At 41.2% G+C, this 26,619-nt stretch overlaps 1 protein-coding gene across 2 annotated transcripts in view; it reads right to left on the reverse strand.

Annotated features, from left to right (window-relative positions):
• Positions 1-2,280: 2,280 nt before the first annotated feature.
• KDR (kinase insert domain receptor) overlaps positions 2,281-26,619 on the reverse strand; it is a 44,243-nt gene continuing 19,904 nt past the window's right edge. The window contains exons 14-30 of one of the 2 annotated variants that reach the window (XM_036895169.2): positions 25,721-25,867; positions 25,259-25,390; positions 22,845-22,951; positions 22,270-22,405; positions 21,796-21,900; positions 20,394-20,507; positions 19,743-19,831; positions 19,019-19,172; positions 16,963-17,060; positions 14,630-14,752; positions 14,383-14,494; positions 14,014-14,113; positions 13,508-13,613; positions 12,297-12,448; positions 7,213-7,312; positions 6,645-6,730; positions 2,281-4,155 (exon numbers count right to left, since the gene is read on the reverse strand). In XM_036895169.2, the coding sequence (XP_036751064.2) occupies positions 3,933-4,155; positions 6,645-6,730; positions 7,213-7,312; positions 12,297-12,448; positions 13,508-13,613; positions 14,014-14,113; positions 14,383-14,494; positions 14,630-14,752; positions 16,963-17,060; positions 19,019-19,172; positions 19,743-19,831; positions 20,394-20,507; positions 21,796-21,900; positions 22,270-22,405; positions 22,845-22,951; positions 25,259-25,390; positions 25,721-25,867 (2,084 nt within the window). In that variant the 3' untranslated portion in view covers positions 2,281-3,932. Of the gene's footprint in view, positions 4,156-4,287; positions 4,798-6,644; positions 6,731-7,212; positions 7,313-12,296; positions 12,449-13,507; positions 13,614-14,013; positions 14,114-14,382; positions 14,495-14,629; positions 14,753-16,962; positions 17,061-19,018; positions 19,173-19,742; positions 19,832-20,393; positions 20,508-21,795; positions 21,901-22,269; positions 22,406-22,844; positions 22,952-25,258; positions 25,391-25,720; positions 25,868-26,619 lie in introns of those variants that run through there. The other variant, XM_036895168.2, reaches the window with a different exon arrangement.

The following is a 26,619-nucleotide window of genomic DNA, read 5'->3' on the forward strand; positions in this document are numbered from 1 at the left end:
CACAGTTTTTTTTTTAATTTGCATGAAATACTGAATTCACTGCTGTTTTACAGGTGTCAAGAAGTTATATGAAGGTCATGTGTTGACTTCTAAAGAACATAAAAGCTAAGGTACAATTTGATGTTTCCTCACTAACATTCACTTGATATCAGTCACAGTTTCCTGTAAACCTTGTCTTATCAGTAATCTTCATTAGCATACTTTTTTCCTAACTCAGACCCCTTATCTCTGAGTCAGACCTCTGCGGGGCTGGTATGTTCTACTACTTGAGCTCCAGAACTTCAGGCTAATGAGTCTGTTAAGTTTCTCTCTGGATTGCTCCTCTCAGATTTCTCTCCTTCTCTCCATTCTGATCAAAACCAGTGTACATGACTTTTACTTTTTAATCTTTTTATCACCTAAGAGCACAATTTGGGCTTAAAAGTTGCTTTCACAAAAACTGCCCAGATTTTCACTTATGTCTAAGCCCTTATGTGGAAGAGATTCATGCAGAAAATACAATTTTATAAAAACAGATTAGAACTCCCTGTGGGCTGTGCTCACGACACCCCCCTGGAAGCACAGACATTACATGCCTTCTGCTCCTAAGGGCCAAAAGGCACGCGAACGTGGAGAAATGTATATGAGAAGCCACTCTCTCAAAGGCTGTAGCTTTCTGGGTTTGCCTGCATTTTATCATCTTGGTGATAAATACCTGAGTGAGAAGCAGAAAGACATGCCAGGGGAGACAGGAAAATTGGGTTAACCACAAAGTTGTGGGTTTCAGGTTTTTACTTTTCTTCTTTCTTTTCATTGAACAGGACAAAGGAATGTGTATTGATAGGAATACTTAATCCAGAGATAATGAACTCAAGCCTCCACAGCTCTTTCTTCTCCTGGGATGCACTTGAGAAGAAAGGCTCCTGGAGGTGGGGTGGGAGGGTCAGAGGAGAGGAAGTTTAATGGAAAGAAAGAAAGGGACTGTGAAGGGACAAAGGAGCTGGGGAAGAGGAAGAAGAGCAGCGCAAGTAAAGGGAAAGAAGGAGAGAGGTGGGGAGCCAGTTGGGGGGACACCAAAAGCCTCCAATTCAAGCTTTGAAAATAAGACAGAGCAGGAAGGACTTGAAAAAGCCACAAAATTCTCTTGGATACAGAGATAAATGAAGAGAGAAAGGGAGCTCAGAACAAGGGATGTGGAAGATAGAAGACAGAAAGGAAAGGGCCAAACCTCACTTCCTAATCCTTCTGCCTGAGGTGCTGAAAACTTTTCTTTACAAAGTGTGAAGTTTCAGCTGAATCCAAATTCCCAGTGTTGGAAACAGTACCAGGGGATGCTAATGAGAAACAAAATCTTTTTCTTCTAATGGAGAAAAATCTGTTTTTCTGTGAGGTCCTCTCCATCTTGAATAACCTCGACTCTTCTTCCATTCATTTACTAAACAACACTGTAATAACAGGAAAGTGAGGTTAGGCCTGACCTATACTTCAACAACATCTGTGAGGAGACCCTAATCCACCAGTCCCAGACAGTGGCCCAAAGCTGTAAGGGTTATCCCCAGGAACCACACACCCATGACCACCTTCTTCACCCTAAAGCTGTGCAGAATGTCTCAGTGAGATGACGGGAGTTGAAAAATGGTACAGTGTACATTTCCTCAACCATGGGGAAAAAGATGTGTATTTAATAAATGGTGAGGCCATAATTGGCAACTGCTTGAAGAAAACAATCTAGATTCTTACCTTACACCCTATACAAAAATAAGTCGCAAATGGATTTTAACGTAATAAAAGAAGAAAAAAGAAAATTCAGCATTCTGGATTACTTTAGGGTGGGGAAAACCTTCCTCAAGAAGATTTAAAAGCCTAGAAGCCATAAAAAAGAATGATAGTCATATTTAATTAACTAAACATATTTAACTATATAAACATTTCCACCTCTTGTATTAAAAAAACACAAAAAGTAGAGCCGCTCATTGGTGCCAATGATTTTTAGATTATCACACTCCCTGAATTCAGGCAAAAGTAATCAGTCACGCTGGCAACACTGGATCTCTCACCTTCTGATTTTCACAGTTGGCCATTCGAACAGGCATGGCATTTACTAGAGGGCCACAAATGCTATTAGAGTACTTACCATGTATCTCTCAAGCCATGTTTTAAGAATCTCAAAAGTGCTCAGAATATGAGAGTCCCACATGTGTGTAAATCATTTGTGTAATGAAGAAGAGGGGGAGAAGCAATTAGACCTCAAGCCGGAAAGACTTTCCCTCAAAGTAGTTGTGATAATATTATACCACTGTATTTTTCTACTAAGAATACATTTATTGGTTCATAAAATATATAAACATTTTATGAAAATATCCTTAGTAAGACAAATAAAGGAACAAGTGAAAAGGAGAAACAACCATATGGAAATCACATCTGATACCCTCTCCTCGATTTTAGAAGTGAGAGAAGTGGTAGGAAGAGTAATGCAACCTTACAGAGGGATTCATTCCTTCAAATTCTAATTTCTTTTAATAAAATGGCATCAATTGCTGAAAGCATTATGACCTTTGTTATGCTACATAATACTGATACAAAATGTGAATAGTACAAAGTTCATTATATATAATATAAGGTTTTAATATATTACATTTGTTTCTACATAAACAGACTATAAATATATGTGCCATAGCAGATTTTATAGTCATGGTTCCCAGCATCTCACACTATGGTACCAAATGAAAAATACATTTTCTTTTTTAAAAAGGAAAGAACAAGGGCAGAAACCAGTAGAAATAGCTTTACATGTTAAAAGTCTAAATAATACAATAGACATTGCTAAAACTTGGGCTATAAAATAATTTTGAAATCTGGCTAATAATCATTCAGAGACTAAACAAACCAAATCAGCTTTGACTCAAGTGTAGAGGCCAAATTACTAAAATACTGAGTAATGAGGAGAGAAAATATGGGGGTGGGGTATAGACGGAGAAGGAACAGAGGAGTAAGATCTCTCCTGAAGCTTTGACACCACAGCTTGACACTGAATCTGCTGCCTTCGGGCACAGACACATCACAGCAGGACAGAGTGTGAGTATTCATCCAGAAGAAACCAAAAGCTGGTTTATACAGTCAGAACCCTTCAACTCGGCAGGGAGCCTCCATCTGAATGTCCTTTCTTTGTGGTGTTCTGAGGAAAGGATCAGCCTGGGAGACAAGGAGCCAGAGCTGCATCATTTCCTTCCTGGGGCTAGGCCAGGAGACATGTACTACGAGTCCGGAAGGAACTCTCATTAGGAGTCGGAAACAGCACAAGGAACTCTCGTTTAGCCCAACTGGGAAGAGCACGCAACTTCTAAAACCAGTAACCTCCTCTGAAGCCTTTACATTCCCTAACGGACCCCATGTCCACCTCCACAGTGCCAACACAAAGCGTCTGCAGGCTCCAGCATGCACTCGAGGCATGCCAACATCTTCCTTTCTAGCAAACCAAACCCCGCACCTAAGACTTGGCTCAGGACATGTATCTCACATGAAGCTTCTTAGATGGACTCAGCCCTAGAAGTCTTTCTCATCTTCAACACCCAAAGCACTTCCATTACCTAGTTCACCTTCTAGCTTTACAGGTGTCAGCTCCCCAAATACTGCTACTTCTTGGAGGATGAAGGCAATTTTTGAACTTCTTTTGTTATAACCCATGGGGAGATGCACTGTAGGGGGCATCAGACATGCTTTTTAAATGAGTGAGAAAGAGAATAAGGTCAACACTGGGAGAAGACACAAACACATTCTCAGGTCACAAGCATCTTCTCAGAAATGCCTAGGGGACTGGCTCCCTGCAGTCTGAGGTCTTTTTTGAAATGAAAATCAAATGTGGCTACTTTCTGGTGGCGGAAAGAACAACACTTGAAAATCTGAGCAGCACCTCTCATGTGATTTCCAGGAGTGGGGGATGTGGGTGCCTCCTTTTAAATAGGAGGAGTGCTCATTGTGGTCCCAGAGTGAGGCTGGAGAATCTGGGCTGCACTGCCAGCTTGCGGTCCAATCTCCATCAGCTTTAAAAGTTCTGCCTCCTCGCTGGAGTACACAGTGGTGTCCATGTCGTCAGAGTGATACCCAGACTGGTAGCCACTCGTCTGGTTGGAGCCTTCAGATGCCACAGACTCCTTGCTTTTGCTGGGCACCAGTCCGCTGTGGAAGAAATGGCAACCAAATGAGGTGGCCATGAGAAGGCAGCTCTCTCGCTTCTCACCCTGACCCACGCCCTACCCAGCGTGGGCCACGATCCCCCTGGAGACACCAACCCCTATCTCCCTGACTTGTTAATCAACATATCAAGCTTAATCAGACAATGTCTATTTTCAGGTACTAGCACGAATTAGTAGTTTCAGATAAGTCCTCTTATTCAGGTCCAAGTCTTTCCAGCCTGAGATGAGATGAAAGGCAGTTGTCCTGAGTTATGCAAAGGCTCCAACCACTGGAACATTTTTATGGCCTTGCAGATTGACGAGTTTGTATACAATGATAAGAACCAAAGGGACTCTTTCATGATCGGAAAGAAAATTGGGATGTTCTGAAAGTTCACTTGTGCTTTCCTCACACTGTCAATTAGGGTCTTACAAGGCGTGCAGATGGTGTTAATAAAGTTCTTGAGCAACTTTAAACTTTGGTAAATTGAAGCGTGTGCGTGCAATTAAGCCAGACATGTCAAACACAGCTTTTTACTCTTCAAAACCACATTCTTTGGAAGGACTAGGACCTGGATCACTCAGCAGCAACTGCAGAATGTTTCCAGTGGCATCGAATCATGACAGGTGGTAATCATGTCAAAGCCTAGAAGGGGAGACTGTGTTGATCTAAAGCGTCAGGCTTTACATTTTCTCAAGCCATTCTGAGGTGTGGGGATTTTCCTCCTTCATACAAGTGTTTTAACAAATTGTTCATGTTAAAAACTGCAAAAGGGATTTTATTAACTATGTGCTTGTATATGGTTTAAAAGTGACTTGAATAACTAGCAGTACATTTTTTCTTTCAATCCAACCTCAATAAAATGAGTTTAGTGTCTCCAATAGTGGCATAGTAACTGGCATAGTCATTGCTGAATAAATATATTTTGAACCAATCAATGAAACATATGATAGGCTCTCACAATTTCTTACCTTGGGCCTAAGGCAAAAAATAAAATTGCACAATGGCACATTTTAATGTTTTTTTAATGAGCACCACTCAGTAACCCATGGGTGTTTCCTTTTTATACAACAATTAGATTATGAGTAGATCAAAATCTTCTCTATTCGTTACTCGAGTGAACCTGCTAGCAAATAAATAACTACTCTGTATCTTATTTTTAGGAGAGCAAGGCAGAGGCTTTTATTTAGAGAGAAAGTGAGAGGACAGAGTTCCTGGCTCAGGCCAGGAGGGGACAAGAGAGCTCCTGTATCTTATTATTTTTATAAATACAGATTTTCATTTATTTGTTAGGTTCAAAGCATCTGTTTAAAACAACTACAAATTCCCAAAGAACCACATGGGGCAAACTGTACTCAAAAGCAAATTTATTTCATTTCCAACAATTAACTACTAAATAATTCAGCCAATATTTAAATATCTTCAACAAATAGATATTGGCTTATTTCTATATGACTCTTCCTAAGGACAGATGCACCCATTTATGTATAGGCTTGAAAGTCCTTCAGAGTCCACAAAGGTTCTGATCATCTGAGTAGTTTTAGAGATCACATCCAGTGGCCTTTGTTATTTGGCCAGTACCATACCAACCACTGCCCTTAGCAAATATGCTGCCAAATCCCCTAGTAGTCATAAATTCTCATTAAAAACTGACCAAATTCCCTAATTTATTTTGGATTCCTTTTTAGACTTGCCACATAATTTAATTGATTGATTTGTTTCAGTTCTTTATGAGTTTGGTTGATGCAATCTTCCTCAACCAACAAAGATGCAAAACAAGAAAACTCTGCACCTATACTGAAAGTCCTCAGTTCCTTTAAAAAATTTGTATTCTCTAAGATATCTGCACCCCTATGTTTATTGCAGCATTATTTACAATAGCCAAGATATGGAAGCAACCTAAGTGTCCATCAGTAGATGAATGGATAAAGAAGAGGTGGTACATATACACAGTGGAATATTATTCAGTCATAAGAAGAAAGTAAATCCTACCATTTGCAACAACATGGATGGAGCTGAAGGATATTATGCTCAGTGAAATAAGCAAGGTGGAGAAAGACAAGTACCAAATGATTTCCCTCATTTGTGGAGTATAAGAATGAAGCAAAACTGAAGGAACAAAACAGCAGACTTACAGACTCCAAGAAGGGACTAGCGGTTACCAAAGGGGAGGGGTGGGGGAGGGTAGGTGGGGAGGGAGGGAGAAGGGGATTGAGGGGCATTATGTTTAGTACACATGGTGTTGGGGGACCATGGAGAAGACAGTGTAGCACAGAGAAGACAAATAATGACCCTGTGGCATCTTACTACACTGATGGACAGTGACTGCAATGGGGTATGGGGGGGACTCGATAATAAGGGTGAATGTGGTAACCATATTGTTTTTCATGTGAAACCTTCATAAGAGTGTATATCAGTGGTACCTTAATTTTAAAAATACATTGGTAAAGTAAAAAAAAAAAATTTGTCTTTTCTATTTGGTTGAGCCTTACCTAAAAGACGGAGCTAATTTGGTTCTGTCTTCCAAGGTTTTCAGCTCTTCTGATGCAAGAACCATACCACTGTCAGTCTGGTTGTCCTTTTGAAGAGACAATGAGATGGCACAGTTGATTGTGTACACTGACCAACTTACTTAAATTGATTTCTTAACCCATCTATCAGACAACTTGTTCCAATGATTTGCAGAAGGAGGTAAAGGTATCAGAACCAGAAATGGTGCAAGTTACAAAAGGAAGCAACTGCTTTCTGGAAGTACAAAGGAATTAAGGAAGAAGCTGGGAGACCTTTTTCCATCCCTCCTTTCACAATGATACTATTTACACTTGAGGGGAACTGGGCATGAAGCTAGCCTATCCTGACTGAACCTTGGATCACTGGCTTTACTTAGGAAGAAACCAAGGGGGCTGGTAAGTTCCTTCTCCACAATGCCCCTGCGACACCCACCCTCAAGGACAGCCTTATAATGAGGCTCCAACACTCTAAAGCTTAGGCTAATATTTGTCCAGCTAATGTTTCATCCTTTGTATTATTTCTAAGACTATTTTTAAAAGATGTGCTTACATCTGGGATTACTTTTACTTCTGGTTCTTCCAACGGGATATCTTCAAATGTTTTTACACTCACCGGCCGGCTCTTTCGCTTACTGTTCTGCAGATACTGACTGCAAAAGAACAAATATTTATATTTTACTGGTGGTAAATTTGGCTGCAGATACCACAAGTGATACCTAAGTTCATTATTTCAACCACAAGTTTAATAACAACCTTCAAAACATCCTTTGGAAAAAGAAAAACAAAACAAAACAAAAATCTTTCTCTGGTAGCACACAAAGAAGGCTTAATTTCCTGTGAAAGCCCATTTAAAAGTATAATATAACTGAGGGGCCCAGATGAGCCCCTGTTCCTTTGAATCATATTTCTGAGGTCCAGGGCTGGACTACAGACAACAGCAGCAAAAACTGAGTGATCGGCTGCCTTCCACTTGGCTTCCTGATGGCATGAGATTCCTCCATTGAGTTCTCAACATATTACTGAGTGCTTCACATCTTTCTGCCTATCTCCTAGGAAAGTTTTCTAGATAATGCCCAGAGAACAGCTATTCAATGAAAGATGGGCAGAGGAAACAGCTGCAGATCTCACTGAATCCGACCTGGGTTCAGTAAAAGACACTGAACCCAGCAGGATCTGAAGACAGCCTCCTCCTTCTTCATGTAATAGAGGCTGAGTGAGCAAAGGGGGAAGTGGGCGGAGTCTCTTAATCCTCCATTTTCAGCCCACACAGTTGCTGGTTTTAGGAAAGGGCAGTGGTTTGAGAGTCACAAGATATTTCATCTATTTTAAAGTCTATCATTGACCATACAAACTTGGGGAAGTCATGAATATTTCTGCGCTTCTGTTGCTCCGTCTTTAAGATGTGTGGGCAATAGCTTTCCCTCCTCCACTCACAAAGATATCTGGAGGATGAACAAGGTGATCAACGGTGCTCTTAGAAACAATGATACTACTGTATCAACCAAAGCTTATTTTCAAGCATTGAATTCCAAAGGGTACCCATGTCCTCCAGGAGTATAGAGAAGAGGAGTTGTCAGCACACATCACCCGTTCCCTGGGGGTGCACCTTCCCTGCCATGTGGCTTTGGGTGAGTCTCAGTGATCCTGTTAAAATCACTGACAGCCCAAGTGGAGAGAAGGGAAGTCCTTTCACAGGAGGGGACAGCAAATTCACTCTTCACTTCTATCCTAACACACATCCACCAGTGGCAGTCTTCTGGATGTGTTACATATTCCTTTTGTTTTCTGTGACCAAGTAGAATGAAAAGCCACTTGGGCCAAAAGAGAAGGCTGGAAAGCAAGTCTCCCTCTTCTGTGCCAGGAGCTGGGAGGAAAGAATGAGGTTCCCCACTGACATCTCACTGTGGAAACGCCACAAAAAAAGAGGATATGATGTACAAGCAGACAGAACAGCCCATATCTCCTCAGTCCAGTCCCCAGAAGTGGCAGTTGCCAAGAACTATTGGGACCATTGTCAATCCTTCACTCATTCACTATTCAGGACTCCATTATAGACAGTCTACCGCATGTCAGGTACTGTGCTAAATGCCCCTCGATCATTGTCTCACGGCCCAGCTTCTTCACAAATGGCACCTCTCTAGGGGTGGGGATTGCCCTCCCAGGTGTAGATGGGGAAACTGAGACATAGAAAAGTTAAGAACTTGTCAAAAAAATCACATCATTGGAATATTTGGATTATTACTTTGAAGACAGTGAGCAGCCACTGAAGAATTTTAAGCATGAGATTAACAAGGTCAGATACGCCCTTTAGAAAGATGACTCTGGGTTGAGGAGGGTAATACCAGGGGTAATGTTGAGACCAATTTGGGGCTGTTCCACCTCTCTGGAAGAAAGAAGGGAAGCCTTTCTTTCTTCTAAAGAAACATCATGCCCACAGGGTTTGGAGAAGTGGACAGATTCCAGAGACACTTGGGATGCAGAGTCAACTAGAGCTAGTAAACTTGGGCTATAATGCAGCTTCCTTGGAAAGGATAGCTCCTTGACTTATGAGCCCAATAATTCCAAAAATTACATGGTCCTTCACAGTTGACGAAGCATTTGCACAGATACTATTGCATCTGCTCCTCACAAAACTACCAAATAAGGTTTTTGTTATTATTATTTCCCATTAGGATGAGGAAGCTAAGCCCTAGGGAGGAAATGTTTAGAACTGGGACTCAAAGGTCTTCAGACTCTAAAGCCCATGCAGGGCTGTTTGTTTGTCTGTTTGTTTAACCCTACTCCTCAGTGACTCCCTTAGAAAGTACCAGGAAGGAAAAGGAAGAAGACAATAGTAGATATGGTTGCACAAGGGTTTATTAAGCACCTAGTGTGTGCATGACACTGTTCTCTATGCAGTGGGGGAAGTGGGAGGGGTATGTGGGGCATGAGAAGACAGACAAAGGTGGAGAAAGGACAGCTTCACTTCAAACAGTCTAAATCAGAGACAAATCCAGGAATACCTAGCCAGCAGTCTGTCCCAGATATCAATCTACAAGGAGCATTTAATCACCACTAGGAATTAACTGAAATGAAGAAAATGCCATGTGCCAAAACCTTTTTCTGGGAGAGAAGTGAAAAGATATCTTTTATAAGCTGCTTGGAATAGGAGGTGAAATTCCCAGGGGAACTAATGGAGCAGCCACAGATGGTCCCCAAACTGCCCTCAGAGAAAGATGGGTCCAATTAATATGTGTTTTCTTGCAGGAAGCATGCAAACTTGGAGCCAGAGCTGATCCACAGGGGAAGTTAGAGACAAAGCTAAGTCTCAACACTAGTGGTCCTTCCCCTACACCTTTCCCGCACAGACTTCTCAGCCTCCTTTCTAAATAAATGACAAATATTTTTAAAAATAGTTTAAAGGGGCAACAGACCATGAGGCTGGGTCCCACAGTGATGTCTCTGTCCAGCTCTAGTTATAATGCAATGTATTGGAAATTATAAGCAGGAAGCAAGTGAGAAAGACTCAGCTTTTCTACTTGACTGGAAATGTCAAAGAGGAGAGAGTAAGTGTGCTGAGAGGTGCCCCAACCTCATCTCTTTCTCCCCACGGAAGGAGAAGCAATAGACAGCATCCAAATAAAGTGTGCCATGTGCAGATGCCTCAATTCTGCCTTTCTTTCAACCCAGATGATTAAAATGTGACCATGGTGTCTTATTTTTGTAAGAGGAAAAAAGATGGGAGGGGTTGAGAGGGGATGCAGACAAAAGATAGCAACTCCCATTTTATTGTTAAAATTATGGCTGGATAAAAGAGAAACTGGACCGCAAAGACCAATTCAAAAAGCACAGACAGAATATAGGAGCCAGGCCTGTGTTCAGAGTGTGGTGTCACGGTTGTCCACGCTGCTCGAGGTAAATGTCAGCAGCCCTGATTTAGATCCAGCATTACATTTGGCACTCGCATCACACAAATGTGACTTCACTGACGCTCAGCACCAGGTGCAAAGAGCCCAGGCAAGCCAGGCGGCTGCCGGCTTAGGTCCTCCCTCCACCCGGTCACAGAAAATCCCAGGCACATAGTTCATGATCAAATGGCTTTAGGATAAAGGAGGCGGCAATGGTGTTGCAGCAATAATTACCACACCAGGAGGCCAGCTGAACTTGAACGAGGACTGTTTTTAACATGGAAGTGGAAATATAGACTTTCATTTCATTACTTTCTTTCTGAGAGTTCTTTAGAAAGAGGTGCGGGAGAAAATAGCACTGAATTAGATATCAGAGGAACTGAATTTATCCCAGGGATACGATTTTAGGCAGCTCACTTCATGGCTATAATTTATTGAGTGGTCTCTAAGGACCACACACTCAGAAATACATTATACCAATATAATTTGCAAAATAATCATTATTGAACACCACCAATGTCTTTGCCTGAGTCACAGTGAAGATTTGCCCCAGGTCACATAGCTGCTAAGAGATATACTTGGCAGTCCAACCCAGTTCTATCTGACTCAAAAATCTAGATCTTTAACCACAAATTGTATTCCCCCAGGTAATTGCTCTGAGCCTCATGTTCAACATCTACATCAAAAGAGCTAATAGTTTCTGCCTTGCCTAACTCTGAGCATTGTCAGGTGGGGAAAATCTTAAAATATAGGGAAAGTTCTTTGAAAAGTGCCAAAAGTTCTTGACACAAATGGAATGGGCAGCTCACTTGCTGGCTTCCACCACTCTGAGCTTCCTTCCCTGTCATTGCCATGTTTGGCAGCCCTGTGCGATTCCACGGGGCGAACTGTCCCAGGCGCCTTGTCACTTGCCATCTAGCAACCCAGCCAAATACCAGGGGGCCGCGTGCCCCTCCTGCCACCACAGCACACACAGGAGAGCAGGCTTCTCCCCAGCTGCAGGGAGGCCAGTCACATGAGGAAAACACCCAAAGGGTTGGGAACAGAAACAAAGCAAAGGGAAGCAGTCCCGGGCTTCATAAAAGGTGATTTTAATATCATATTGTAAAGACCATACCACCTCTTTCCTTATGCACAGGTGCTGGGAGAGAGAGAAGAGAAAGCAGCCTTCAGATGCCTTTACACATCCAGAAATAACTGCAGTGCATGTGTTTTAAATAAGTCCAGAAGTCCCATTATGCAAATAAAATGCTGGAAATCAGACTTGGGAGGCGAGTCTGAAGATGAGCTGTCCAGTCTAATTCAGGACACATCCCCACAGCATACAGTGTCCTAGCCAGAGAGGCGTTAAGTGTGTTTTCATATATGCATGGAACTCTTCCTTCCTGAATCTTCTCTAAGCCATTTAATTCACATTAATAAAAGAGTACATGGGGATTATTTAAATACAGATGTCTTTGTAAAATTGCTCTCTCTTTCTGGAGATTAACAAACTGTGGCATTCCAGCTATTTGCAGCTGCAGGGCTTAGAATTCAGAAGGAAGAGCTATGACAGCAATGTGGCCTACAGATGGGAAGAAACTCACCTACCCAAGCCCTCTCCAAGGAGCACTTGCATTTATATTAGTCTCAGGGCAAAGGTTAAATGTTCAATTGGGATGCAGCAGCTTTATAAAATGTCTTCCTTCCACCCTCCTCCCAAGATGACCTTAAAGCCCCCCGAGGGGATGTTGACCATATACAGTACCTGATTCCTGCTGTGTTGTCATAATGGAATTTGGGGTCGCACACTTCCTCTTCCTCCATACAGGAAACAGGTGAGGTAGGCAGAGAGAGTCCAGAATCCTCTTCCATGCTCAGAGTCTCTGATATCGGAAGAACAATGTAGTCTTTGCCATCCTGAAACAACAAACACTATTGTTATGACTTCAGTCCTCCATGAGCCTTTTCATGAAAAACAGAGGCCACACTTGAGAGGCACGTTGCTTTCCTCTATGAATATAGAACTTCAGGACAACATTAAAAATGGTTTGTCAAAAACAAAAGGTCCTTGAAAGTGACAGATATATGGAAGTACATTAAAGGAGTGAACAAAAACCAAGATGGGCAAGGAGACTGTGGCTGCAGTAAAGACAAAGCAGGCTGTGGTCACAGACAGCGCAGCAGACGCATAGGGCCAAGAAATCACTCTCTCTCAAAGCCCTATCCACAGCAGCCAGGTCCTTTAAAGGGCATGTCATCCAATTTAGCCTCTACATTTCAAGGCAATGGAAAACCTGATGACAGTTTGGAGGAAAACAGTGAAAGTGTAGGAAAATGGGTCTTCTGAGAAGAGAGTGCACATTTTAACATTATTTCATCAAAAGAAAGAAATAGAGAGCAATTTGGTACCTTTAAATGTTGGGAAGGTTTATTAATAAAAACTGATTTGATCCACTGTCCCCAGTTATTCAGAGAACAGCAGGAGGAAATTGGCTTCCACTCATGGTAGTAAGAGGTGCAGGGTGGAGATGAAATAACTTTCCAGGGGTAAAGGCTGCAACTCTAAAATCCTCCAGTGGAAGTTATGGGGGTCTGGGACTTCACAGAGGAAAAAGTCATGTATTTTGCAAGGTTCAGATGTGTTTTTGCCTGCAGAATGTATTAAAAATTCCTTGAAACTCTGTCCTTTACTGATCTTCTGTGGATCAGATCATCTGTTTGCATGTTTATTTGATTCCACTTTTGTTGTCTTTATCTGAAGACAGTGGTCTGCTCCCAGGTTATGAAGCAGGACCTCATCTGTCTAAGAGGGTAATTCGACCTTTTAAAAAAGCATTCCTGCTCAGACCTAGAAGAATATGGCTCCTTATTCAGTGGCTCACAGGATAGCATGGAAAGGTCGAGGCAGCAGAGGAGCACATGGCATCTAAGTACTCTTGGAGTAGAAGTGGAAACTCTTGGAAGGGGGTCACAAACCTGCTGAGCATTAGCTTGTAACAGATTTCCCAAATGTTCCACCAACTCGGAAAACGTGGGTCTCTGATTGGGCTCCCCATGCCAGCAGTCGAGCATTGTCTGATACCTAAGGGGTAAAACAGTGATGTCATTAACTGCCACTTTCCTGCTGATCTGATACTGAAAATAAGCCCTTGAATGAGTAAACAATTATAAAGAGTCTACCACACACCAACTTGCTATAGAGGAACACAAAACTGCTCAAGACACATAGCCCTACACTGGAAGCATCAAGTGTGTGTAGAAAACGTTATAAATCAAACCTAATAAACACTAACTGATTGGTAGAGGTAAAGTGTAGTCATTTCAATGAAAGATGACTATTCTTGAGATTATCAAGACAGACCTCAAGAGAAGAGCAGGACACAGTTGGGCCCCAAAGGAGGAATATACAATGGAAAGTCTTCTAGGCAGGGAGAATTTTTGTCAGCAAAGAAAGGAATAGAAATATACTTTTAAAGTCTTACATTTCTGGAGTAGTATAATCAGGGGCCCTCATTCTAGTTCCTTCTTTCAATCGCCTACAAAATTCCTCATCAATCTTTACTCCAGGATATGGAGAAGCACCTAAAATAAAATAGGAATGGGACATTATTTGATGTGATTTCCTCTTATAGAAAGCCCGGTGCCTGATTCTTGAACATCCTTCATCACCTCTATATTTTTTATTTTCTTTCTTTTTTTAACTTTTTTTTTAGATTTCACACCTCAAAGCTTCCAAGTAAGTTTTACCCAATAGAGGTGGAACACAGGAGAGGGAAAGGCATCCTGGGGCCACTAACTTTTAGCATTCTACTTGAAGGATAAGGATGGAAGCACAAAGAGAAGTGACTTACCTAAGGAAAATATTTCCCAGAGCAAGACGCCAAAAGACCATACGTCACTCTGAATTGTGTACACTCTGTCAAAAATTGTTTCTGGGGCCATCCATTTCAAAGGGAGGCGAGCCTGGGAGGGTAGATTACAAGGAATCAGACCCCAACTTAGCAAATATCTGCAGAAAAAACTTCCTCTGTTTCTGAACACAGGTGGAAAGTTGAATTCTGCAACTTAAAGATCACTGAGTTCATCTTTGAAACTTACATCTCCCTTTCTGACATAATCTGGGTCTTTATAAATATCCCGAGCCAAGCCGAAGTCACAGATTTTAACCACGTTCTTCTCCGACAACAGGATATTTCGTGCCGCCAGGTCCCTGTGGATACACTGCAAAAAGAATCGTGTGTGCATTAGGTCTCAGCACAGCTGATCTCTTCTACATCTGTTGTGACCTCATGCTTTAAAAAAAACCCACATCAGAAAATCAACTGATTAACAAGAACTAAGTTAATATCTTTCATCAACATTTCAGGAAAAAAAAGTCTGTGAGTTTCACTGAGAAACACATCTGTTTATGCCATAAACAGCCCCAGACTTTGGAGTTAAAAAATTAAGTTACACTATAATGATGGAGTCATAAATAGACTTCTCTTGGACCCAATTAAGAATGTGCTTCTGGTCACATCAATATATTCCTTTTGTCTGGTACCAAATATGGTTAAAACATGTTATTCTAGGGAGGCCCCAGAATGGGATTTATTTTGAATGAATGCAAGGAAATCAGAAACAAGGCTCTCAATGGTTTGTGGGTTTCCCCATTCCATATGTAACTGAAGCTGGCCCAGCTCTAATAAACAGTTCCCAGTGGAGCTCATCCTGTTTTCAAAGTATTGGGTTACCATAAAGGTCTATTAAACAATTTAAGCATCTCACTAGTCAAGTTGATTCTCTGGTGCACTAAAAAGGAAAACTGAATTCTCCTTGCTTCCCTTCTGTTCTTTCCCACTTCTCCATTTCTCCCTTCTTCGCATCCCCTAACTTTATCTAACTTCCTATTATAAAGCAGCTTTCACTCCATCTGTTAGACTTGTAAGAGAATAAGAGTCCCAGGAACATTTAGAAATGAATGAAAGTCTTAGATGAGAATTCTTACATCAGTGTAGGCGTGACCATGACAGCCAGGCATTTACAGACCACCCTGTACCTTGCATCTGGATAGCAACTTTCTCTGAATGAGGCATGTTCAAAAACATATTGTCCAGCATGATTGTGCAAGACAAGAGATTCAAAAAATCAGACAGTCCTCCCTACATTCCCCTCAACCAAAAAGTTTTCTTTTTTAGCCGAATGACCAGGTGGTATTCAAGGAATCAGCTGGCTGATGCAGAGGGGAACCCAAAGGTCCCCACCCCATTCCCTTCCCGGTCAAAAGGAACCCTGACTGAATGGCAGGCTCTGGCTTTTAAAAAAAATAACAATAAAATAAAATCAGAATCTCCAAGAAAGACAAAAGGCCTTTCTCTTTGGGCAAATCTCCTAAGGCCCCCACTTCTTTCCCTCCCTCTGGGAGACAGAAGACAAGTTCCTTGACAGAAGCCTCAGAGCCCCTGAGGCTCTGAAAGTGGTGACAAGCTTTAAACATCAGAAAAAGCAAGGAGTTAGGGATTTCCCTCTACTTTAGAAAAACAAAGCAAAAAATACAAAAGATTAGACCCCCAGCGCTGAGGCAAATGTGTTTTATCAACCAACCACTTTTCCTGAAACTTAATTTGACTTTTTCTTGTTTAATGTAAGAGCATCTGTCTTACCCTTTCCAGAGAGGTGACTTCACCAGCCTCACTCCCTCCACGGTGTTTACAACCTTCGGAATATTTGTGACTTGTCACGTCCCCACCTTAGCCCTTGGTTGACCTACTTTTCTAATTTTGGCCCTTTTAATCACTCTCATCTGAAGCCTGGCCTTCCTGGTTTCTAATTATACTACTAACAAATACCTTTTTGATGGATGGTGATGAATGTAAAATAAATTAAAAATAGACCTCTTAGGCCAAGATATCTGAAAGGCTGTCCCTCACCTCTTCCAGGTCATTGCTCAAATGTCACCTTCTTATAAAGCCTTTCTTGTCCACTTTGTTTAAAATGGACGTATGCAATCACAGAAGCATATGCACACACAGGTGTACCACTCCTAGACACTCTATAACTCTCTCCTGCTTGTTTTTCCTCACAGCACTTACTCCAATCTAACCTATTATGTATTTTACTTGTTTATATTGTTTACTGTTTGCTCCACCCACTAGAATGTACATCCCATGAAGATGGAAATTTGCACCTGTTTGTTCACACCGTATCTTTACGCTTACAAGACTGCCTGTGCTTAGCAGATCCTCAGTATTTATCACTCAAATTAACTTCATGGAGCCCTTGTACTCCCTTAATTGGCAGAAATGGGTCCCCCTGAGTAGAGCTTTTTTAATAGTCCCAGGTGTGGTGAATGAATTACAGTCCCAAACAAACAGCCTGTTGCTGGCAGTGGGCATCTTATTTCCAAATCTGTGATCTGAAGAGGGACTTTGTTTCCCCTTGAGCTGTCTTACCTTCCGTGATGCCAAAAACTCCATGCCCTTAGCCACTTGGAAGCTGTAACAGATGAGATGCTCCAAGGTCAGGAAATTCTTGTACACATCTTCAGAGACTGCCAGAAGATGCAGAAGGACACAGATGAGTATTTGCACCAGAAACTATTTGTTTCTAAGTTTGCTGAGTTATCTTCATTTTCAAACTTGGAAGTTAAATTTCAGGAAACAGAAACAGAAAGAAAATGCCTCTGTCTTCTACAAATTTGATATAAATTCTGAATCCTGATATTATTAGCCTTTGTCATATCACTTGGTAAAAATATTGGTCTTTCATTTTAAACCAAATTGAACCAGCAAATCGAGGTGACATAATGGTGGTAAAATTGGCCCAGGTAACAGGGTAAAAGAGGACTTTGTCAAATTTGCTGTTTTAAGCTTGTTTTTTTCATGTACCCAGAGGGATAAACAATAGTTTCATATCGAGAAACCTAAAAATAAAACAACATTCAGGGTCATTGAATCTTTTCTCTCCAGGCTTTGTCCTGGGACAAAGATGAAAGGTCAAATTATAATCTACAACGGATAGCTAAAAATACCAGAAATATATTTACTTCTCTCACTTTCAAGCTGAGAAAGTGCTATAAACACACTAAATCTGCCCTGTGAGAATGTTTTCTTCCTTCAGGGATATGAATGAGAGATGACAGGAACATCAAGAGAAGGATTAATTTACGTAAACTGGGGGCATTTACTTCCGTGCAATTGGTACAAATAAACACTAAGACATTAATGGGTGTTTCAACATGGTCTCTTAACTTTGCTCAGATAAGATAAGAAATGGCTTCTTTCCTGTTGACAAATACCAGAGTAAATGAAAACTCAGTTGTTATAATAACCATGTAAATATTATAAAGGCTTTTCTTGATTTTTTTTTTATGTTTAGAGCTAGAGGACTCTCAGTGTACAATTAATGAAATGCTTTCATTTTCCAAAGGAAGAAATGTTGGCAAAATTGCAGGCCAATGCCCCTTCTACTCCAATTTACAACCTTAATCCCTCAGGTTTCTAGCTTCCTGGCACCATTTTGTGAGAGAGAAGAATGGGACAGAGATGGCCCCACTCAGCGTGAGTCCCATTACAGGAGGGCTAGACAAGCTCTTCACACTCCTCTAGACCAAGCTGCACTTCATAAGCTTGCTCGGCCCCTAAGGGGAAGAAGTCAGATTTGAGTTCTACCTTTGGCCTTATATCAAAGGGTTTCTTCCACTATTTCATGACTGGATTCTTCTAAGCTCACATCTCAAGGGGAACTAGATGTTAGGAAGCCCCGTTTCTACATCCATGGAGCTGTCTCTGCTCCTTCTGCAGGAAGCAGATACACAGGCTGTCCTAGAGCTGGAAGAAGTCGTGGAAGTTAGGCTGGAAACACAGCTCTACTCCCAAAGAGCACGAAAATAGCATTGGAAGCATAACTGGATAAAGAAAAGAATAATTACTAAGATTCCTCTGAGGAAGTACGGTTGTAAGGAAGACTTGGCAAGCCACTTGGGGTGGTGTAGAAACAACAGGCAGCCCTCACTGCCTTGGAGAAGGTTGGGGATGTGAACCGAAGGGCTTCTGCTGCGCTGGTGAAATACGCAGCATGGGCTCACTGCTCAGGGCAATGGGGGACTCAGCCACGAGAGAACCTCCCTTGTCCTTCTGGAATATAGGGGTGAGCTTTTTCTACTAATAAACGCTGAACTAATATTTTAAGAGCGTTGATTTGATTTTGCCAACGCTCAGCCTTCGTGGGACACGGCGACATCTCCGGTCAGCCCCGTGCTGCCGCCCAGCCCCGCCCATTGCTCGCTCAGGGCTTCTGGGCTTTGCTCTCGGGGAAGCTGAGTGGAGGCAGTCCAGAAATACATGTCTCTTTCAGATATGAGCTAGTATTGGTGTTAGTTTTCCCATTACAAATACTAGTACCAACATTAGGTAGTACTTTTCCCATGACGAGATTCCTCATGACACCCTGTCACCTTGTCTGCTCCTACAAGAGCGCATTGAGTGTAGAGGAAGCGATGACAGGTACCTTCCTCTTCCTCCACATCACTGAGGGATTTCTCCTCCACAAAGCCAGAGCTGGCTGAGCTCTGGCTACTGGTGATACTGTCTAAGCGGCGTTTAGGATCCATAGTGATTTCCCCAACATATTCTTTCCCTTGACGGAAGCGCGCCCCTTTGGTCTAGAAAGAAGCAGATGATCAAACTCTTGAATACAAAAAAAATCTCTGAAATGCAGCAAACTATGGAAACAATTAAAACTATTAAAAGCAGACAAGAAGGACATCCTTTCAGGAATATGGAACCTCTGAGCTGAAGTTTGGGGTAAGTGTTCCTCTCAATATATCTTCTTCCATAAGGCCTAGCTGTTCTTTAGCTTAAAGAGATAAATGCCTTGTTTCGAGTCTCAGACACACTTCCAACATTAGCATGCTCCTTACAGAGGGACTGAACTCCATAGGGCCAAATATGCCTAGGGGAGAGAGAAAAACCCCAAGCTGTCCTTCCCTTTCCTTAACAACGTCCACCTCCCCTCCTCAGGCACCATATTTAATGGGTCAGCAAATTAAAGTCACACAAAATATGAGGAGCATATGTCACCCAGGAGGTAAAAGTGGAAGTTACAACAGCTAAGAGATAATATGAGAAGATTCCTCAAGTTCTACACAGAATTCTCATGAAAAGGCTAACCTGCATTCAGAGTATTCCTCCATTTCACAGTGTGTCCAGAGTTGAGTAAGGAAATGACATACCTTGTAGGGGACAAATTCACTCCTCTTGCTCCTTAAGTAAGTTGACAGGTTTCCAAACTTGCAAAATTCCACAATCACCATGAGCGGCCCTGCAGACAGAACAGCACATCAAGAAAGGAAAATGTATTTTCACTCGCATTTCTCACCAAGTGTTTAATATATTGAGGAATCGAAGATATCATGGAAGAGGCTACAACCTTTCACTGGGGACCAGATCATAGAAATCAGGTTACAATCCCCTTCTATTGTAGCTTTTCTTTTTCCAAAAGGCAGTTCCATACGACTAACCAAAATTCTGGAAGAAAATCCACCCCTTGCTTTTCAGCACAATCACCTAATATGACTCCACTGCAGGGGAGTTACTCTTCAGGTCTTTTGCATTCAAATTTTTGGGAAGTTTACTTTTCTCATCTGAACAGCCATTACACAAGTAGGAAACTAAAGTAGTTGGCATTTTTTTAATTCACAGGAAGTTCTAAGATAATATATAGTGCCCATTAAACCTGTATGAAATATATTTATATCTAGGAATCTGGCCAAGTACCCTAAGTTTAGGAAATCCAGGCCATGAGAGTTGAGTAGTTTCCCTCAAATACCAGCAAAGAAGTATATGCCAAAAACAGGCAACCAGGACCACCCACAGACACTCACCTCCTGGCTTGGTACAGGCACCTAGAAGATTTACCACATTGAGGTGGTGGCCAATATGAATGAGGATCTTGAGTTCAGACATGAGGGCTCTGTGTTCACTGTGTGTTGCTCCTTCTACAAATACAGGGCAAAGAGGGAAATCGTAAGTGTGGACATTACCCTAGGAGGCCTGGTGCCCCATTGAATGCATCTGTGTAATTTACCCTCCCGGGATAATAGAACTCTAACCCAATTTACAGACTAGATGCCTCAAAAGTCAAGTGTAAATTATATTTTCTAATTCTAAATCAAATTCTTACTTTAAGCACACCCACAACGTTTGATGTTTAAAGGAATCCATTGTAAAGTCTTCTGCAAAGTGAAGAATACATCTGCAAATGGAATCATGCCCAGAATTTCTTCTTTTACAAAATTGGATTTTCATATATCAGGTTTACTGTGCTTTTTAGGGCCTGATTATTTCAGTGCTGCCTTGTAAGGAAGCAACACCATGTATTAAATATCCTCATGTGTTAGAGGCTATGCTGGACTCCCCGCCAGTCTGTGCCAAACAGGAAACTTAACAAGGGCTAGCTGGCAAGGCCAGTTGGCACATGAGACTGATGAGGCTAAGACTGTGAGTTTGATCCTGTACAGACCAGTACACTTCCCTCAAATTAAAAAACATAGTCCGCACCTCAGGCATGATGAGCCACCTCAAAACTATATACCTGTTGGCCATGAGGGAGAACAGGAGAAAGGAGCGAGATGGCTTTGAAATGCACAAGACTTATTTGTTCAACAATCATTTGCATTGTCTCCATCAATGAAAGATGTCACAACTGGAGCAAAAAGCTTTATATACATCATCTCCCCAAATTAAAATGACAAAACCATAATTCCAATGTTATTAGGACTAACAATTGTTTACAAAATCTTTTAATTTTTAAAATATCACCCATAATCTTTTTCCTAGCACTGCCATTCTCATTTTGCATATTAGCTTGTATACATGAAAATCTTTTACATATTCCAATTCTAGAGAATGCTATTTTTGCACTCTCTTTTTAGTTATTGTATCAAATTTCTTTCCATGTTTCTAGATGGTCTACAATTAATCTTATTAATGTACCATAATATATTAAGAAACAATTTGATATAACCAAGGTATTTTTTTCCCATAGCCAGGCCACTAAGTACAGTTGTGCAAGCTGTGCACTGAACAAGGGCTCCCAGGCCACACACCCTGGCATGAGGCTATAAAAGGGGAAATTTTTTGCACTTTGCACAAAGGTATCATATAAGCTGGCTGCATGCTTGCTGAGTGGGCTCACCTAACCACAGAGCTGCTGATAGCTTTTATCATGTTTAAAGACCAGAGGAAACAGATACAGGCTATGTCACCAAATAATTTTGCTTTTACCTTTCAACATTTTGACAGCCACTGTCTTGCAAGTTGCTGTCTTGTCAATTCCAAAGGCATCTGCTTCAATCACTTGGCCAAACGCACCACGGCCAAGAGGCTTACCTACAGTCAACAATGACAGAAACAACAAAACAAACTTGGACTATCACACCACAAAAGTGAGACACAGAGATTCTGACTTAATGGGGTAACCATACATCCCAACTTAACAAGGACAGCTCAGCTTATTGCCTTGTCCTGGTTTAATTATTAAAGACCTCCCCTTTCACTCTCCAAATGTCCTGCTTTGGATGATTATACAGGACCCTACTTCTAAGTGACTAAAAGGATGACTATTCAAATTTGATAGATGCAGTGAATATTTCTGAACCAGAATCCAACACCTGAACAGGCTAGATTTGTCATCATCCTAAAGGAGGAAGGGATGGCCTGGTAAATCCAGTATCAACTTAGTATTACTTGAAAACACACCTAGTTTCAGCCGGTCTCTGGGGAATTCCCATTTGCTGGCATCATAAGGCAGGCGTTCACAGCGTTCATCTAAGGGGAGTTCATCTGGATCCATGACGATGGACAAGTAGCCTGTCTTCAGTTCCCCTCCATTGGCCTGGAAAGCATTGCTCCTTCCAGTTACATATGCCCTGTCATTTGGCTGTTGTTTTGTGTGCTTGTTATTGTTGATAGAAGCCCGAGCCCCCACTCCCTGATTCCTGCCGTCTCATTTTCAAATAAAACTCATGGAGTTTAAGAATAGTCCTATTATAATCCTGCATCCAGTGTCCCCTCAACTCCCAAATGAGCTCAGAATTAGGTTCTTAAATCTTAATTACACTAGACAGTCCAGCCCTTTTCTCCTCAAGTGGCTTCTATCAATTAAAACCCAGTGGTCCAGCCAAAGAAAGTGGGAAAGAATGTTATTGTATTAAAATAAAACTGTGCCCATTGATCCAATAACAATGGGAAAAAACAACTCAAAGAGCCCCAGTCAACTTTCGTTAATCATGAAAACCAAAGTGCATGGTATAGAAGGGAAATTATTTTGTTACCCGCTTAACGGTCCGTAGAACAATGACAAGAAGTAACCAGAAGAACATGGCAATCACTGCAGTGCCTACTAGAATAATCACTTCCAAGTTCGTCTTTTCCTGGGCACCTGGAATGACACAACTGAATGAGCCTCAACAGTTGGAAACTCATTCCTTTTCACATAAAATGACAAAGTTCAACACTAAAGCAAGACCTCAAGCTTACCAAATTGGGAAATTCCTGGACAACAGTCACAAGCCTCTAACTTGGAGGGAGTCTATAACACTCTTAAAGCATAATTTAAAGTTTGCAAAGCAGTGCCCATGAAAACTTCCAATTAAAAATTCTAAAGTTAAGGATAGAAATTAAGGATATTAAGCATAGGAATATTAATGTCTTAAAAGACAGACATAGAAAGTGTTTGGAGGAAGAGCAGTTTTTGATGGAAAGAAAACAGATCATATTCTAGAGAGAAGAAGTGTTTCTATTTGGGAAAATAAACATGTTTCTATGCTGTTATGTTTTTATCTATATGGAGTTTTCATTTAAGAAAACAAGTAGGGAAATACATGTAGTGCTCTGGCCAGAGAGCCCATTACTACCAGGTGCCCATTACTTTAAATATGTCATCTCACATAATATCTCAACAGCTCTCAGTTTTCCCATGGTGAAACAAGTTCAGAGAGGTTAAGTGACTTCACTCAGAGCGCACAGCAAATTGGTGGAATGGTCAAGAGTTAAATAAGGTCTGTCCTACACCAGTTAAACATTACACTACCCTGTTCTTGGGTGGCAGGAGCCTGAGTAAAGAGCAGATATGAGTGCATCCCTCACAGCCCAAAAATTTGAGTTGAAAACCAGTCATGAAAGGAAAGAGGAAAGAAAAAACTGGAGGTCGGTAATGAAAGCTGCAGATGCTCAGGGCTCTGGAGAACAGATCAGAGTAGGAGAAATGAAATGCTAGAGGAGGCTTTCAGCTAAGTGATTAACAAAGAGGTGATAAGGAAGCAATTATCACCTAGGGTCTACCGCCTTTGGATGAGTGTAGTGTGAGGCACACTGGGCCAGAGCAGGGAGAGCAGCCCCTGGCAACCCCAAGGAGGCAGAGAGACAAGTAATCAGCCAGCCAGGAGTTAACGGCTGAGAGACCAAGTAAGCTTGGAAGTAGATTTTGTGTCTCTGGTTGTCCTCCTGCAGTAATTTTCTGTCTATACATAGAAATTGACAAGTCCTTTTATACACAGTAGAAAGTTCAAAGATACATTGTTTACATAAGTTTGTTTGTGTATTAATATTGTTATATTAACATTGGGGAACCTAAGAGGAGAACTAAACGCTACCTCTCTCTTTATTCCTGTTCTCTTTGGGTGAAAAGTAAATAGACTCTCTGTGCCAATGTTACCTAGTTGGGCACTAGCAACCAGCCGCTGACAGTTAACAGGCATGAGGCAGAGCAGGGCGAGAGCTAGAAGGCATTCCTAGCACCTGCCCTGAAACCTGAACACTTTGGAAGTGACAAAACCACCAAATCACTTGATCACCTCAAGTTGTTACTTACTTCACACACTCAAAACCTTTATTGGCAAGTGCAGTTTATAACATGGTAATAAGCCAGCCAACAGATTTGAAAACTAGTCAAGGCACCGAGATGCAATGTAGATTTGACAGATTAAAGGGACTAAGATCTAGTCTTTGAGAGACAAGTTAGAATGCGATCATAGAAACCCATCACTTCATCTGTCACCATCCCTCTCCCTTCCTCTTGCATAACCATTCCTTCACCCACTGCTGCAGTTCCACTATTCCCCTGAGGGGGTATCAGGAAAAAAAAAGACATAGGAATACAGTGCTGAAGAGAAAACTCTGTCACAAATTACCTTTCCCATCTGAGAAAATGCCAGACTTCACATCACTCCTGCATACACATACAAGTTGCCTTTCACAGTTACTAGATAACCCCAAATTTTCCATGACAGAAAGCAATGGTCTTTTGTTCACAAATGAATTTTAAATATTGTTAGCCTAACAAAAACTATCTAGATAGTATTGATTTTCATGACTAGGCAGTAATTCCAATATTTTTCCAAATAAATACAGAGGTATCATTTCCAAAACAAACTAATTGAGCCATTCACATGAAGAATCAGGGGGAGGATATTCTGCCTGCCTGGTTAAGAATTTTTCCACAATTAAAAATACAAGTATAGGAAATGTGATGCAAGTAGAATTAAAATAACATTAATTATATTTTCTGGTTAAAATAATAAATTCTTATTGTAGAAAATGTATGAGGTACAAAGAATACTAAAAAATCACCGGTGATCCTCCCACCCAAATGTCCGAGTACATATATATATACATATATATATGTATATATATATGATACAAGCTAATTTTTAAAAACCACCTGATGTGTCTATGAATTCCCACTGACCTTCTACTATGAAAAATGCCTCCACTTTTGTGCATCCAAGAACACTGCATGCCTGGCAGGTATAGAGGCCCTCATCCTCCTTCCTCACCCTGCGGATAGTCAAGTTTCGGTTTCCATCTTTCAGTACGATGCCTAAAACAGGAGGAAAATTATATTTTTATTTATGATGTGGGCTGGTGGCGTCTTCCAGGAAGAATTTTAAAATATAAATGTTGCCCTCTTCTTAGACCACTATCTAATTCCAAAGAGTCCCAGAGGGTCAGCTGTTGGCTCAGCACCCCTGCTTCCATGAAAATTCAACAAGGCTCTGAATCTTCTGATTCTCAGGCTATGAAATGAGCCAGACCACGGATACTCACAGTGTTTTTTGTCAGTGTACAACAGATCAAGAAGTAATGTGGGTTTTAGATAATATCTCTGGGAAAACACTGCAACCAAAGAAGAAAGACATATTGTACTCACCTGAGTCTTCCACAAGTGTCTCATTATCCTTAAACCATGAAATCTGTGGAGGGGGATTCCCAGAGGCTGTGCATGAAACTTCAATGGTTTCACCAATACTTGTTGTCTGATTCTCTAGGTTTCCTGTGATCATGGGTGCCATGCGCTCTGCACACACAGAAAAAAAAACCATGTAATATTTGGTTACAAGTTTTGAAATGATTTTGCATTAGCAAACTATTCAATCGTTTAAACTTAGTAAACAGTAAACTTGATTTACTAAATACATAGCGACTTGTTGCTTTGAAAATACACAGAGGTTGATAACAATACCATTGGTCACTGAGTAAAGTAAAATGAAACAAATTAAGTCAGCACAATTCAGACAGATCACTGCATCTCTGGGAATATTCATATAGTGATTCTAGCTAGTAACCACATCAAAAAAATAAATGTTATCTTTTATGGGGTTTTCCTATCATCAAACATAGCGTCTCCAGGGGGATCTTTCCCTTCCATGAAAGTTTAGCCAGTGACATCCTAGAATTCTGCCTTGTTTCTCTTGGAAAGTGCAAAATTTCAGTGTAATTCAACAAAGAATGCCTTACATATACTTGGCACTTTTTACAAAACTCATTTATTCTATTTCTGTTGCTATCAGTCCTACGATGGGCAGTATGGGAATATTAGCCTTATTTTACAGATTAAATAACTGCAGTCCAGGGAGGAGGGTTAATCAACTTGTCCAAGTCCCTATAACTAAGTTAAACCAATAATAGAATCTGGTGAGCCTAAAAGACTAGTTCAACACTACTTCCACCCAAACACAAACAACAATCGCCTAAGGAAAGTCAAATCTTTAAAGAAAATGAAGCCTACGGATACCTGTTTAAATTTGCAGCAAAACATTAGATTTACCC

Source organism: Manis pentadactyla, chromosome 5, assembly GCF_030020395.1.
Source record: "Manis pentadactyla isolate mManPen7 chromosome 5, mManPen7.hap1, whole genome shotgun sequence".
NCBI lineage: Eukaryota > Metazoa > Chordata > Mammalia > Pholidota > Manidae > Manis > Manis pentadactyla.